This window comes from Musca domestica, unplaced genomic scaffold (genome assembly GCF_030504385.1).
Source record: "Musca domestica strain aabys unplaced genomic scaffold, Musca_domestica.polishedcontigs.V.1.1 44, whole genome shotgun sequence".
Classification (NCBI taxonomy): Eukaryota; Metazoa; Arthropoda; class Insecta; order Diptera; family Muscidae; genus Musca; species Musca domestica.
In genome coordinates, this window is record NW_026712334.1 from 3,121,697 (window position 1) to 3,136,103 (window position 14,407).

Sequence of the window (14,407 nt, forward strand, 5' to 3'; positions counted from 1 at the left end):
CAACAGCGACCTCAATATCAAATTTCAGAATTTCATCCAATACCAATATTTATTACCACTTAATACGCTTATCCAAAATCCAAATCTCATTTCTCCATCCTAGACACCAACAATGATCCAAAAGAAGTACAATTTAGTACTTTCCGCATAATTATAGTACGCTTTTGCAAAACCATCATAAGAACTCATCTCCAAATACCCACCGAGACCTCAATAAAAAATTTGAGCATTCCAGCCCTAACCCTTCACCCAATACCAAATTTAGTACCATTTAGTAATTTTCGTACAAATACAGAAAGCACATCCAAGGCACCGCCAAATATCAAACACAGGTACCATCAGTAATCTAAAAATCAAATTTTAGGATGTCGGCTATCTTCTTTCTTCTCTTTTCGTCCGAAAGCTGCAACAAAGCAACATCAGTAAAAAAAAAAGTTCAAAAAAGTTAAAAAAAGTAAAGAGACGACTTGATCGAAACATGCGTCGTAGTGGCCGAAAAATGACTCGTGAGCTGAACATATTACAATATTCCATTCGGCAAATATTGAAAAATGAGCTCGGAATAAAGCCATTGAAATTCCAAAAAGTGCAAGAACTTACACCGCAACTGAAAGAAAATAGACTCAAATGAGCTAAAGAGTTGCTTCGCTTGGCAGAAAGTGGTGAATTGCCGAATTTGGTTTTCTCCGATGAGAAAAGATTCGTTGTCCAGCAGTTTGTAAACAAAAAATTGATCGTGTTTACTTGCCAAAGAGGTCCGCTGAAAATGTGCATCTTCGGTTGGCCACCAGAACTTAAGCGCCGGCTATGGTGATGGTGAGGGCCGCCATAATAGCCGATGGTCGCTCTTCGCTCATATTAATCGACCGTGGCATCAGAATACATGCCGAATATTATCGCGAAAATATTCTGGAGGGTGTATTAAAGCCTTGAACACGCAAACATTTCGACCGCAGACCTTGGACATTCCAACAGGACTCAGCACCATCGCACTCAGCACGCGCCTCCCAAGAATGGTTTCTCGCTTCATTTCCAGCGCACAATGGCCACCAAAATTTCCGGATACCAATCCGTTGAACTATTGTGTCTGGAGTATTTAGGAAAGCAAGGTTGGCACTAAAAATACCAAAGTGTTGAGGCGATCGACACAAGCGCTTCGCCGAGAATGGGCCAAAATACCGCAGAGCAACATTCGGGCAACGTGTGACGGTTTCATTGGCCGTTTTAAGGCCATAATACGTGCCCAATTCGAACAAATCTAAACTTATTTGATGCTATTTCCGACATTTTTTGCTTTCATTCAATAAAATTTAAAAAAAAAATGAAAAAATTATGGCGTTCGACTTTGCTGCAGTTTTTTTTTATCTCACCCTGTATAGTACCAATTTTTTTCATACAATTTTAGTACATATTTTCAAACCACCACAAAATCTCAAAAAGATATACCATAAGTAATGTAAATATAAAATTTTAGAATTAAATCTCTATCCCTTCACCCGATACCAAATTTAGTACAACTTAGTACTTTTCGAACAATTAGTACTCATTTCCAAAACCACCTCCAAATCTCAACTCTACGTACTAACAGTGATCCCAATGTCAAATTTAAAATTTCATGCAGTATCCGTTTACACAATACCAAATTTACCGAATTTAATACAATTTGGTACATTTATTACACTTCGAACACACTTCGAACACATGTTCCCATAGCAAATGTCAAGATTTTAGCTTTAACCTTCACAAAATACTTAAAGGTACGATATATAGTGATTTTTAGTACTTTCAGTACGCTTCTAGTACGAATTTCCAAAAACCCAGCCTTATCTCACCCCTGCCCACCAACATTGACCCACATGCAAAATTTCAAGATTCCAACTTCAGCCGTTTCGCCTGAATCTAAGGAGTCTATTTTCAGAAATTTGAAAAGGAGCGGAACTTCCACACCCTATTTTGTTTTACTTCCAATGTAAACTTTCACGCGTCGAATATTTTTAATTCTACTTCAAACTCTTTTCGTTTTATCTTGTAACTTTGCATAAAATTTAATTTTGTCGCACAGTGTAATCTTTCTTAGTATCCAACATTGCCAATTTCATGTTTACACCTTAGATATAATTTCCCCTTTTGTAAGGGTTAAGAAAGGGACTATGACCGACATCCAGCTGTGTTGAAAGTACTTGAATTTCAATTTCCATTTCAATTAAAAGAAAACTGGAGAAAAGAGAATTTCCAAGAAGTAGAATACGAGACTTATGCACCCGCATCAACACATGCACACACACACTTACACAGATAGAACAAATAAAGATTGTGTTGCAGTCCGGTCATCGGGTTTGCTTCATTAGTTATACACTCACCCAGCCACCCATCGGATTGCAGTTCGGACCAACTGTTACCATCAATTACCTTCTTAATGACCTTTGCTCGAATTCACGAAAGTGTTTGCCCTGTGTCACAGCAGAAAACTGCACATAATTAAAGGGAAGCATTGCTTTTTTTTACGTGGGTTCTTTTGGCGGTTCTCTAATGGAAAACAGAATCGTTTTTTTTTTATTGACATTCACTTTGAATCGAATTGTAAACTGAAGGAAGACTAAAGTTCGTCCCGGAAAAATTCACTTTTTTATTTTTGTTCTCTCCAATAATAACGCTTCAAAAAAACAAAGAACTGTATTGCTTCACGTTTGACAAATGAAGAAGAAAGAAGGTGATACTTCGCACTGCACGAAGAGTAGCCTCCAAACAACAACAACAAATACTAAAATGGGCATCACAATTAAAAATGATTTATGTTTTTGTTGTTGTTGCTGTTTTTGCTTAAAGGTCGATGAAATTATTTACTTTGCTCTCAGAATGTTGCTGTTAATATTAATTCATTCCCAATGGCAAAAACAACAACAATAATGATAATAAAAAAAATAAAATCAGAACAGTACTGATAATCGCCAAGTAGATCAGGGAATCGAAATACAATTCAATACTGGTTCAAGATGACTATTGAATTCTAGGCCTTAACTTCAAAAATAAAAGCACTTACTGATACAACGATACGACCAGCAGAAGAGGAGAAGACGCCGAAGTAAATGCATCTATAGACCACCCAGCAAAAATTTTGACAGAATTAAAAATATTTAAAAATTTCGTCTTAAAATGAGAATTTCAACCGCCACATATCTTACATGTGTGGGAAATTTTTAAGCAGATTAAATAGTATTCGGTTAGTAGACTCACACCTCAAACGAATTTTGGGTTGTCAGCGCAAACTTTTTTTGGGTCCTTTATATGACCTTAACCATACACAAAGGGACCCCACAATGTTTTATTCTGGTTTCTTCACGGTGGTCAGCCGAAATATATACCTATGTTGTATATCTGCTGAAGGATGATTTTCTACCCCATCATTTGGATGATTGTAGGATTGTATACATGTGCACGAAAAATACTAAATTTGGTACAATTTCGATTTGAGTGAACCGATAGAGGTGGAAGTTAAAATTTGGAAAAAAAATTAATATTGCATTCTGGGACTGAGGAATGTGGGTAGTTTTGGTAATTCACGTAGGTACGTGTACTAATACATACTTAATTTAGTACAATTTAAATTTTAGAAGAATCAATAGAGTTGGAATCTTGAAATTTGGAAATAAGATTAGTAGTGCATTGTAGGACTTTGGTATGCAGGTAATTTTGGAAATTCGTAAGTAATTCGTGAACCGGTGAACCGGTTAGGGTCCTGAAATTTGGAGATAAGATTACTACTGGATAGCATGACGTAGGTATTTATGAAAATTTGTGCTTAAGTGTATTAAATATAGTACAATTTTGATTTGAGTGAATCAATAAAGCTGGTATCCGGGAAATTGGAAATATGATTACTGTTGAAGTGTAGGATTGGGTTATGTAAGAAGTTTTATAAATTGGAAATATGATAACTGTTGAAGTGTAGGATTGGGTTATGTAAGAAGTTTTGGAAGTTCGTACTTATCTGTACTATATGGTTATTTGGTACAAACTGGAATTGTGATGAACCGATGGAATTGGAAATCTGTTCATGTGTAGCCTGTACATATGGAAGTGATTACGGAAATATGTACTCGGATTGTACGAAATGTACTGAATGTTACTACATTTGGTATTGAGTGAAGGGACAGAGTTTATCTCTCAGAAATTTGTATTCAAATTACTGATGGTATTTATGTTTGAGATTCGACGGTGGCTAGGAAAATTGTTAGAAAAATACTAAATGGTACAAAATTTTGTATTCGGCGAAGGGATATGGCTGGAATCGTGAAATTTTATATTGAGGTCTCTGATGCTATCTGGAATTGAGATATGGTGGAGATTTTGGAAATTGTTCGAAAAGTCACTGATAAAGTCCATGATAAATATTACGAAGGGTTTTAGGAAATTCGATTCGTTAAGGTTACGAACAGTTGTAAATGGTACTAAGCTTCTAAAATGGTAATATGAATAGACAGATCTAACAACTTGACATTTGGTACGATAATCAAGGTTGGAAATATGTACTTAGTGTGCGAACTGTACTAAATGACACTAAATTTCAAACATTTTGGTTTAGGGTGATCGGATTGAGCTGAAGTTTTGACGTTATGATATTGGGATCCCTTTTGGTGATTGGTTTTTGATATAGAAGTGGTTTTGGAAATGTATACGAATAGTTCTAAATAGTACTATATTTGGTACAATTTGTTTTTGGGTGTACAGATATGGCTTGAAATCTGAAATTTGAAATTGAATAGAGCTGAAATTCGGAAGTTTGATATCGATGTTTCTCGTAAAAATATATGAAACCTTGATTAACAAATGTTTGCAATTTATCTAAAATGTTAAGGTGCAGTAGCGGGCACTTGCAAGTCATTTGAGGCAAATTCCAAGAATTATTCTAAATCAAATTTCATTGTGCACCAGAAAAATATTATAAAATTTTCATTAGTAAAACCATCCTCTCCAAATTATTATTTTTAAGAAGTCTTGGGTTATAAAAATACCATAGCTTATTATGCAAATGTTTGACCCTCTATGGGTTAGGTTCCGAAGGAGGAATGGGTCAATATTGTCCATTTCGTGTCCGACCTAAATAAATATGATATAAATATTGCGACGGGCCAGGTATTGGTATTGGACCAGGTATTGGATACTTCCTCCATTTCAATCTCAGGTTTCAAGTTGTGAGAAATAATTAGTTGTAAAGAATCGCTGACTTGTTTCGAAAGTTATGACAGATAAAAGTAGTGGAAATTGTCACCCTTTGTGGGTGAGGTACCAGAAGGGGTTCGCAGATATGTATCATCTTCACAACAGATCTTGCGTTAGCAAAAATGTTTGTATGTGTCAAATTTGAAGAGAGTTGCATGTTTTTTTTTTAATCTTGAACCCTATGTGGGGGAGGTAACAGAAGAAATCGTCCGATCGCTACCATCTTTCTAACAGATCTTGTGTTGATGGAAATATTGAGATGTACAAAGACTGAATGGAATCAGATGTCAATTTCGCGTTGTATGAGCTTCATGGATATTCACAATTTTTTGGTACCTCCCATCTTCACAGTAGATCTGGTGTTAGTAGATATAATGCGATGTGTGAAATATGAAGAAGAGCCGGAGGCTTATTTCGAATTTTATAATCGTTTTGGCTATTCAAAATGTTTACACTTTGTGGGTGAGGTACCAGCTGACCTAGGATCTGGATTTGCATTGTGTCTATGATGGTTGGTATTGAAAATTAGATATATCGGTCCACGTTCTGGTATAGTCCCCATATAACGGTACCTCCCGATATTCGGTATTTTGATGATTTATGCCACATTTTTTCACGGATTTGTCTGGAAATTGGTATTTGTAGGTCATAACGGGTCCCTGAGCATGTAACAAAACATTGCATGTATAGGTCCACGTTGTAGTATAGCCCCCATATAAAGGTACCTCCCGATATTCGGTATTTTAGTTTTTTTTGCCACATTTTTTCACGAATTTGTCTGAAAATTGGTATTTGTTGGTCATAATGGGTTCCAGCTCCGGTGGCGAAACATTGTATGTATGGGTCCATGATTTGGTATAGCCTCCATATAACAGTACCTCCCGATATTCGGTATTTTGATGGTTTTTGCCACATTTTTTCACTGATTTGTCTAAAAATTGGTATTTGTGGGTCATAATGGGTCCTAGTTCGTGTAGCGAAACATTGTAATTATAAGTCCACGTTTTGGTATAGCCCCCATATAACGGTACCTCCCGATATTCGGCATTTTAATGGTTTTTGCCACATTTCTTCTAATGTTTCTTTTACCCTAATGTGGAGGGTATTAACAGTTTGGCCCGGCCGAACTTAATGTTTTTTTTTTTTTTTACTTGTTTTTTGAAATTTTGACCTTTTGTGGGGGAGTTGACAAAAGGAGTGGACCGATATTGTCCATCTCCGAACTCGATCTAATAATATTACGATGTACTAAGGTTAGACCAAATCGGACACTCCCTTAAAGAGTTATCATGCGCACCAGCCATCCAGATAGACGGACCGACATCGCTAGATCGACTCCAAAAGTCCTCAAACCGATTTGGACCAAAGAGACCTTAGACCCTAGGTTAGTTCGATGAGGCACGTTTTGGCCGTATCAAATGATATATAACGTCTCTAGTCATATGGCCGAGGGTATAATTATCAATATACATAGGTCCACCTTTTGGTACAGCAGTTGTATAATGATACCCCTGGTTTTAGTTATTGCAAGGGTCTTGACCATATATGTAACGGATCCAAATTTCGTGACGTGACATTATGCCTCTTAATAAAATACCTATCTTTTGTGTCTATCCTAAAACTTAGTTGCGTTTAAACTTGTTTTTGCTGTTTTTGATAAATTGTTTCCCGACATGTCAATGCGATTGTTGTATTTTTTTTACATTCATGTGAATGTATGGGTATAGCCCACTTCCTAAGACCTCCAAAAAGTTTTCAGCTATTTCACTTGTTTATTTTAGACTTGGGTTGTGTTTCATTTTTCTCTGTCGATTTGTCTTAGCATAATAAAGGAAACGGGAATCAATAGATTTATTTACGTCATCGTCATCGTACCCTTCCACATGATAAATATTAGAACAACAACAACAACAAAACCACTGCCTTAGGGATGGCAGGACAAAATAAAAACGAGAAACACACAGTTGGAAACCACCATCTTCAATATTCAAACAGTGAGGAAACTTTTTGGGAAATAAGATAAATGATATCGGATAACTCAAGCAGGGCAAACGAGGAATGGGGCCCACAAGAAAATAAACAGCCAATTTCCTTTTTCTTTCACAAATCACAAATACCCACAAACAAACAAACATTTACATAAGGTCAGGGGTCAATAGGCCTTATCTAAATTATGCAGATTTTGTTGGTGTACTCTTTTTCTTCCGTGATTGCCATTTAGAGTGGCAAAGTTTTGGCGCTTTCCATACAAACTCTTTCTATAGGCAGATGTATATATAGCTGCTGCTGCTAAATATTTTGAATTCGCTTCGTTTTCCTGCATTTTTATATAGTTTTCTTAGAAGTATCTAAATAAATGATGAGTGGTGTATTAAAATAAATTTTATTCAGTTTTGCACTCTTTTGTTTATATTTCTTTTTTGCAATGTACCTACCTACACCTCCAAAAAACACAATCTGCCGCCCAGAATTCAACAGTGAATAGATAACCCTGACCTCAGCTGTTTTCTGCATTGAGCGTAATGTATATAAAAACATACATTTGTATGTGTGTGCAGTGGTTTAAGAGATATTCTATGGCTGCCACCCCGTGGTTCATTCTCCTCTGCGTGATGCATTTATTCATTCGTCATGAATGTTCCTTCTTCATAAAAATGCAACTGATAAATTAAATAATATTTATTATTGTATTACGTTTTGTTGTTGGTTGTATTGTTCAATTTGCCATTTTTTTCAAGATTTGGAAAGAGAATGCATTTTCTCCATTGTCATACATAACAATGAGCCGAAGAGAAGATTCTACTTGTCGATGCTGATGATGATGATGAATTCATAAATGTGGCTTGTTCGCAAAGCGTTTAAATAACTTTTCCTATTGTTAACTTAAAAAGAACATTTTTGTTAATAATTTATGCATATATTTTACAAAAAAAGGTACGAAAAATATTTAATCAGATTAAATGGAGGATATACAAAGTGAGATAAAAAAAACTGCAACAAACTCAAACGCCATAATTTTTATTTTTATTTTTTTAATTTTTTTAATTTTTTTTTTTTTTTTTTTTTTTTTTTTTTTTTTTTTTTTTTTTGAATGAAAGCCAAAAATGCCGGAAATAGCATCAAATTTTAGAATATGTTTAGATTTGTTCGAATTGGTCGCCTTTGGCACGAATTATGGCCCTCAACGGCCAATGAAACCGTCACATGCTGCCCGAATGTTGCTCTGCGGTATTTTGGTTCGCCGGGAATGCGAAGCGCTTCCTTGACGTGATCGACACTTTGCAATTTTTTAGTGCCAACCATTTATTCTGATGCCACGGTCGATTAATACGAGCGGAGCGCGACCATCGGCTGTTATGGCGGCCCACACCATCACCATGACCGAAGCTTGAGTTCTGGTGGCCAACCAAAGATGCACATTTTCAGCTGACCTCTTTGGCACGATCATTTTGTTTGTTTACAAATTGCTGGACAACGAATATCTTCTCATCGGAGAAAACCAAATTCGGCAGTTCACCACTTTCGGCCAAGCGAAGAAACTCTTTAGCTCTTTTGAGTCTATTTTCTTTCTGTTGCGGTGTAAGTTCTTGCACTTTTTGGAATTTTTATGGCTTTATGGCTTTACCCTGAGCTCATTTTTCAATATTTGCCGAATGGAATATTGCGATATGTTCAGCTCACGTGCCATTTTTCGGCCACTGCCGCGGGTTTCGATCAAGTCGCTTCTTTACTTTTCGAACCATTTCTGCTGATGTAGCTGTTTTCTTCCGTCCACTTCCTTGACGTCGGGCTACGCTACTAGTATCACGGTACGAGACACAAAAGATTTATTCGCATTTAAATGCTTGAGTGGTATAACGATAGCCACTCGTGGTTCTCCAGTCAAATATGAAAAAATCACACTATCACGCTTAAATTTCATTACGAATAACTTTGTGTCTGAAAGATTCTCGCCAAAATGCTTTTGTACTCTTGTAAACAATATAATGAGCTGTCACTGGAATAATTTTAACAGCTGTCGGACAAGTGGCTTAGAAATGACAACAGTCTAAAGTTGGTTGCAGTTTCTTCATCTCCCCTGTATATGGGTATGGGTGAAGATATATGGGAGCTGTATTTAAATTTGAGCCTATTCTCACTAATTTCAATAGGGATCCTCCTTGGGCCAAACAAATATAGCTTGGAAGATTTCATCTCAATCGGATAATAAATGCGACCTGAATTTTGTTCACAAAAATACATGGACAGACGTACTGACATGCATTAATCGATTCAGAAAGTGATTCTATGATGATCCTCAAAAGTAAGAACGGGACTATCTCGCTAACAAACAAATTCACAAAGACATAATACCCTTACCACTATGTGGTGTAGGGTATACTAATCCGATGTTCATTTAGCGTTTTATCAGCTTTCCAAATGTTGACCCCTTTGGGGGTGGTACCTGAAAGGGTATGCCGATAGCTATCATCTTCACATCAGATTTTGTGTTGCAACAAATATTGAGATGTGTGAAATTTAGAAAGAATCGAATGGTTATTTTGCATTATATGAGCGTTTGGTTATTAAAAATGCTGACTACTTTATGGGGTTGATACTAGAATGAGTTCCCCGTACTACTCGTTCGTTGCCTTATTAGAAATATTGGGGTGTGCGAAATTTGAAGACACTCAAACTCTTATTTCAATTTTTATAAGAGTTATAATTATTCAAACTTTGTCCATTTGAGGGAGGTCGATATTATCTGTTTTCGCACCCGACCTAGCACTAATCAAGATACGAAGATTTGGAAAATTTGCAAATTTGCAAAATTGGACAACCCTTTCTTTTTATATAATGTAAAATATTTTCTGTGAAAATGTTGGGCTTTTATGGGGAGGTACCGTAAGCCGTAGACTGGTATTGCCCATCTCCGAACTCGATCTAAATTTCATAATAATATTATGATGTACTAAGTTTGGAGCAAATCGAAAACTTGTGCGCACCAGCCAAACATACACAATGTAGGACACCACTAGGTCGACTCCAAATGTCCTGAAACACCTATGGTCTAAAATCATTATTTCGATGAGGCATGTTTTAGCCGTATCAAATGTGGCCATATTCCTAAGGGTATAAAACATGGAAAGAATGGAAAAAAGTAAATTAAAAAATTAAATACATCCTAGTTCACAATGGGTTAACACAATCTCTTAACTAAATTAAAAAATAAACGTCACAACAAACCGCTGCCGCCGCTAGCATAGCTCGTGCCGGTGTATAAATAGCTTTGGGAAAAATAAATAGTTTCGTGTGTTTGTGTATTTTAGTTGGGTTCCTTAAGTAGTTATATTTTGCATGCTCATTCATTTGCCTTTGCTTTTGTTATTGCTATTTGTTTTTATTTATAAATAATTTATTTATGTATGGCAAAAATATAAGTTAAACACTTGGTAAGTGGTTTGGTATGAATGAACGAGTGAATAAAATATGTATGCGTTATTTGAATAATTTACCGGTTCATTTAATAGCTGAATGGTAATTTTAACAAGTTCAGTTGAAATCCAAGCTGAAACAACACCACCACCACCAGCCCCCTATAACATGCTCTTCCCCAACTAACCTTGCACAGAAATGGCTTGACAACAATCAGCCAGCTAAACAAACCGAGCACCCACCATCAACACCGCCCCCTTCCTAAATTCTGTAGTTCACGATTTATTGGCTTCTCGCTCTCTTATGTAAATGTTGAGTTCAGAAAAAACAGTACAAAAAACACACATAACTTGGAAAAAGAACTTGAAAAGTTGTTGGTAAATATTAATTTAATAATTCAACTGAATTTCATAATTAGCAATGAGGAGGAGGGGATGTTTAGGTTAATAATTTATGGAACGACATCATAACTACGATTATGCCTTATTTGTTTAAGTCGAATTTATTGGCATAATTAAAAAAGGAATTAGAATTTTTGATTTAATTCAAAGGGAGAAAGAAGGGGATGGTAATAGGCTTTGAGTTATTATTTATTTTCAAGAAGTTGAGCATATTTTTGGGAGCGGGGCGTAGAGTGAAAAATACTCGCGGGTGCAGTGCCCGAAGAGTACGAGTTTTATACGAGAATTACTCTCCAATTTTTGTCTTTGTTGCACATGCAAACTTACAAATAAAACCAGTAAGAAAAGGCCAAACGTCGGGAGGGACGACTATATAATACTCTACACCGCTATGCGTTTTTAGTAGAGCTCTCGCAAGAAAAAAATTTATAATGGGAATTTACATTGCTGTATAGTGCATGATATGACTTCGATAAGGATTATATTAAAAAATATTTATTGGAGCAATAGATATACCGGACCGAGTTCACCAAATGGTAAAATTCGGTCGAATATGAAAAAAAAAATAAAAATCTATTCAATTTGGGCTGATATTACATATAATAACCGTTAAATCGGATAAAGATGTATATCGAAACTACATAAAAATCTGAACGATCTCCATAATATTTTGCATAGGTTTTTACGAGCAATATCTGATACCCGGTACAGAATATCATTCTTGTGAAGGGCTTATTACCCATCCCCCAAATCGAATGAAACATATATATGGGAGTTATAGCTATATCTGAACCGATTTTAACGAAATGTTATGTACTTGCTTCTAGACCAATTCCGATGTCGGGTGTGCCAAAATTCAGGTCATTTGGACTTATATTGTCCATTTGGTGCACAATTAACCCGAAATCGGTTGAAGATATATATGGGAACTATATCCAAATTTGAACCGATTCTCACCAATTTCAATAGGGATCGTACTTGGACCAAACAAAAATTGTTTGGAATTTCGTTTCAATTTCATGTCAATCGCAAAAATATATGGACAGATGGAATTGCCATGCATAAATCGACTCAGAAAGTGATTCTATGAAGACCCTCTAAAGTAAGTATCGGTCTATCTCGCTTCACTGTCCATTCTACAAACAAATGCACTAAGACATAATACCCCTACCACTATGTGGTGTAGGGTATAACAACGGCATGACGAAAACTAAAAGAGTACTTGGCATAAGTAGAATCTGTTCGACTTCGTGTGAATTTTAGTCCCAAAATGCAGCAAAACATACTCGCTCTTATTCGACTGACCCCGAAGATGCCCTATCTGGCTGGCATTTTTATATCCTCCAGCATTCTATGGAGGATGTATTAACTTTGTCATTCCGTTTGTAACTCCTCGAAATATTCATAATAGACCCTACAAAGTATATATATTCTGGATCAGCGTAAAAGACGATCTAGCGATGTCCCTCTGTCTGTCCGTCTCGACTTTTCTTTCGAACAAATTGAGATAGATGGCTAAAATTTAGCATACATGCATAGTTTAACAGTAGGCAGGTTAAGTTCGTAAATGGTGGATGTTGGTGCAGGTTTTCGTATAGCCCCCATATAGCGGTACCTCCCGATATTTGATATTTTCATGATTTTGGCAACATTATTAACCGGAATTATTTCAAATTTCATATTTAAAGTTCGTAATGGTACTACAGCCTATGGCAAAAAATTCGTATGCAGGTACAAGTCTTCGTATAGCCTCCATATAACGGTTTTAATTTAAGTGGCTGTTTTCGGATTTTGTTTTTATACCCTACACCACAAGGTGGTCAGGGTATTATGTCTTTGTGCATTTGTTTGTAACAGGCAAAAGAAAACGAGATAGACCTATAGTTCCTTTTGATAATCTGCATAGAATTACATTCTGAGTCGATTTATGCATGTCCATCCATCCGTCCGTCTGTCCATGTATTTTTGTAAACAAAGTACAGTTCGCATTTATTGCCCTATCCAGATGAAATTTTGCACAAATCATTTGTCAAAATTTAGATATAGCTCCCATATATATCTTCGTCCGATTTGCTTTTTATTGTGCACCAAACGTGCAATATCAGCCCGAATAGTATGAAATTTTGCACATACAACCAAACAAGTATGCCAAATTTTATCGAGATCGCTTCAGATTTGGATATAGCTCCCATATAAAACTTCGACCGATTTACGTTTTATTGTGCACCAAACATCTAATATTTGTCCAAATGGAATGGAATTTGGCACTTACGACCGACTTGAGTCTAGCGGCTTGTATGTCAAATTTGGTGAAGATCGGTCCAGATATAGCTATAGCTCCCATTTATACTGTTCATCCGATTTGTTATATTTGTTACCCACAGCCGTAATATGCACTCCGTAACAACGATATTCAGGGAAATATATCAAATACAGCTCAGAAATATCTTTGCCAAATTTTATTGAAATCGGTTCCGATTTGGATATAGCTCTCATATATATCTTTATCCGATTTCAAATTAATTGTGCACCAAATGGGCAATACAAGTCCGAATTTAAAAGATACAAATGCTTCGGCAAATATAGTTCTTTGAACATTAAATGATAATTATAATCATAATTATTTATATATAATTATAATTATATATAATTCTAATTATAATTATATATAATTATAGCGTGTATGTTAAATTCTCCGTTTAATTGTTATGCGGAGCTCTACTAAATTAGCAAAGAGGTGTAGGGTATCATAAAGTCGTTTTTTTTTTTGTAAATTTTTCAATTTCCTTCCAAATGGTGGAGGGTATTAAAAGTTCAGTTGTTTCTACTCACAGGAGAGTTCCCGTTCGAATTCGAACTTGTTTGACTCTCTACTCTATTTAGAGACAAAATTTCGGATGTCTGCTCATGAGTAATCATAGCAATGAGTCGTCATAAGATGTTGTGGTCGATGGATTACCAACTTGGATTTTACAAACACAGTCTTTCAAACTCACAGGCAACCTTTGAGAAGACAGAAAGGGCTATGGAAGAAAGTTTAACCACATAGAATGAAGCCTTTAGATTCAAGAACGCATATAGATTTGTTTGTTGATAGAGCTGGTGTGTCAACATCGTCAAGAGTTTGAAGTAGATGCATCGATACTTTTAGAATGGCACTTTTTGAAATTCGAAATATTCATTATTTTTTTTAAACTAAACTGTTTAGCATTCATACTGTATTCTATTGAAATACTCATTTTTATATTCAAAGGGTGAGTAAAGGCTGAGTAATGAACAGTTCAATTTTTTTGGCTACACTATCGAACTACAAAATGTGTTACTCGACACTGTATGGGCAAATTATGACTAAATATGCATTTAAAAGAGTA

General features: G+C 35.8%; 1 protein-coding gene across 2 annotated transcripts in view; it reads right to left on the minus strand.

Moving 5' to 3' along the window:
• LOC101899264 (sorting nexin-27) overlaps positions 1 to 14,407 on the minus strand; it is a 38,659-nt gene that overhangs the window by 15,405 nt on the left and 8,847 nt on the right. The window contains exon 1 of one of the 2 annotated variants that reach the window (XM_059127309.1): positions 2,410 to 2,691. The exons of the other annotated variant lie outside the window; for it this stretch is intronic. Coding sequence (XP_058983292.1) covers positions 2,410 to 2,492 — 83 coding nt within the window. The 5' untranslated portion in view covers positions 2,493 to 2,691. Of the gene's footprint in view, positions 1 to 2,409; positions 2,692 to 14,407 lie in introns of those variants that run through there. 2 annotated transcript variants of the gene reach the window in all.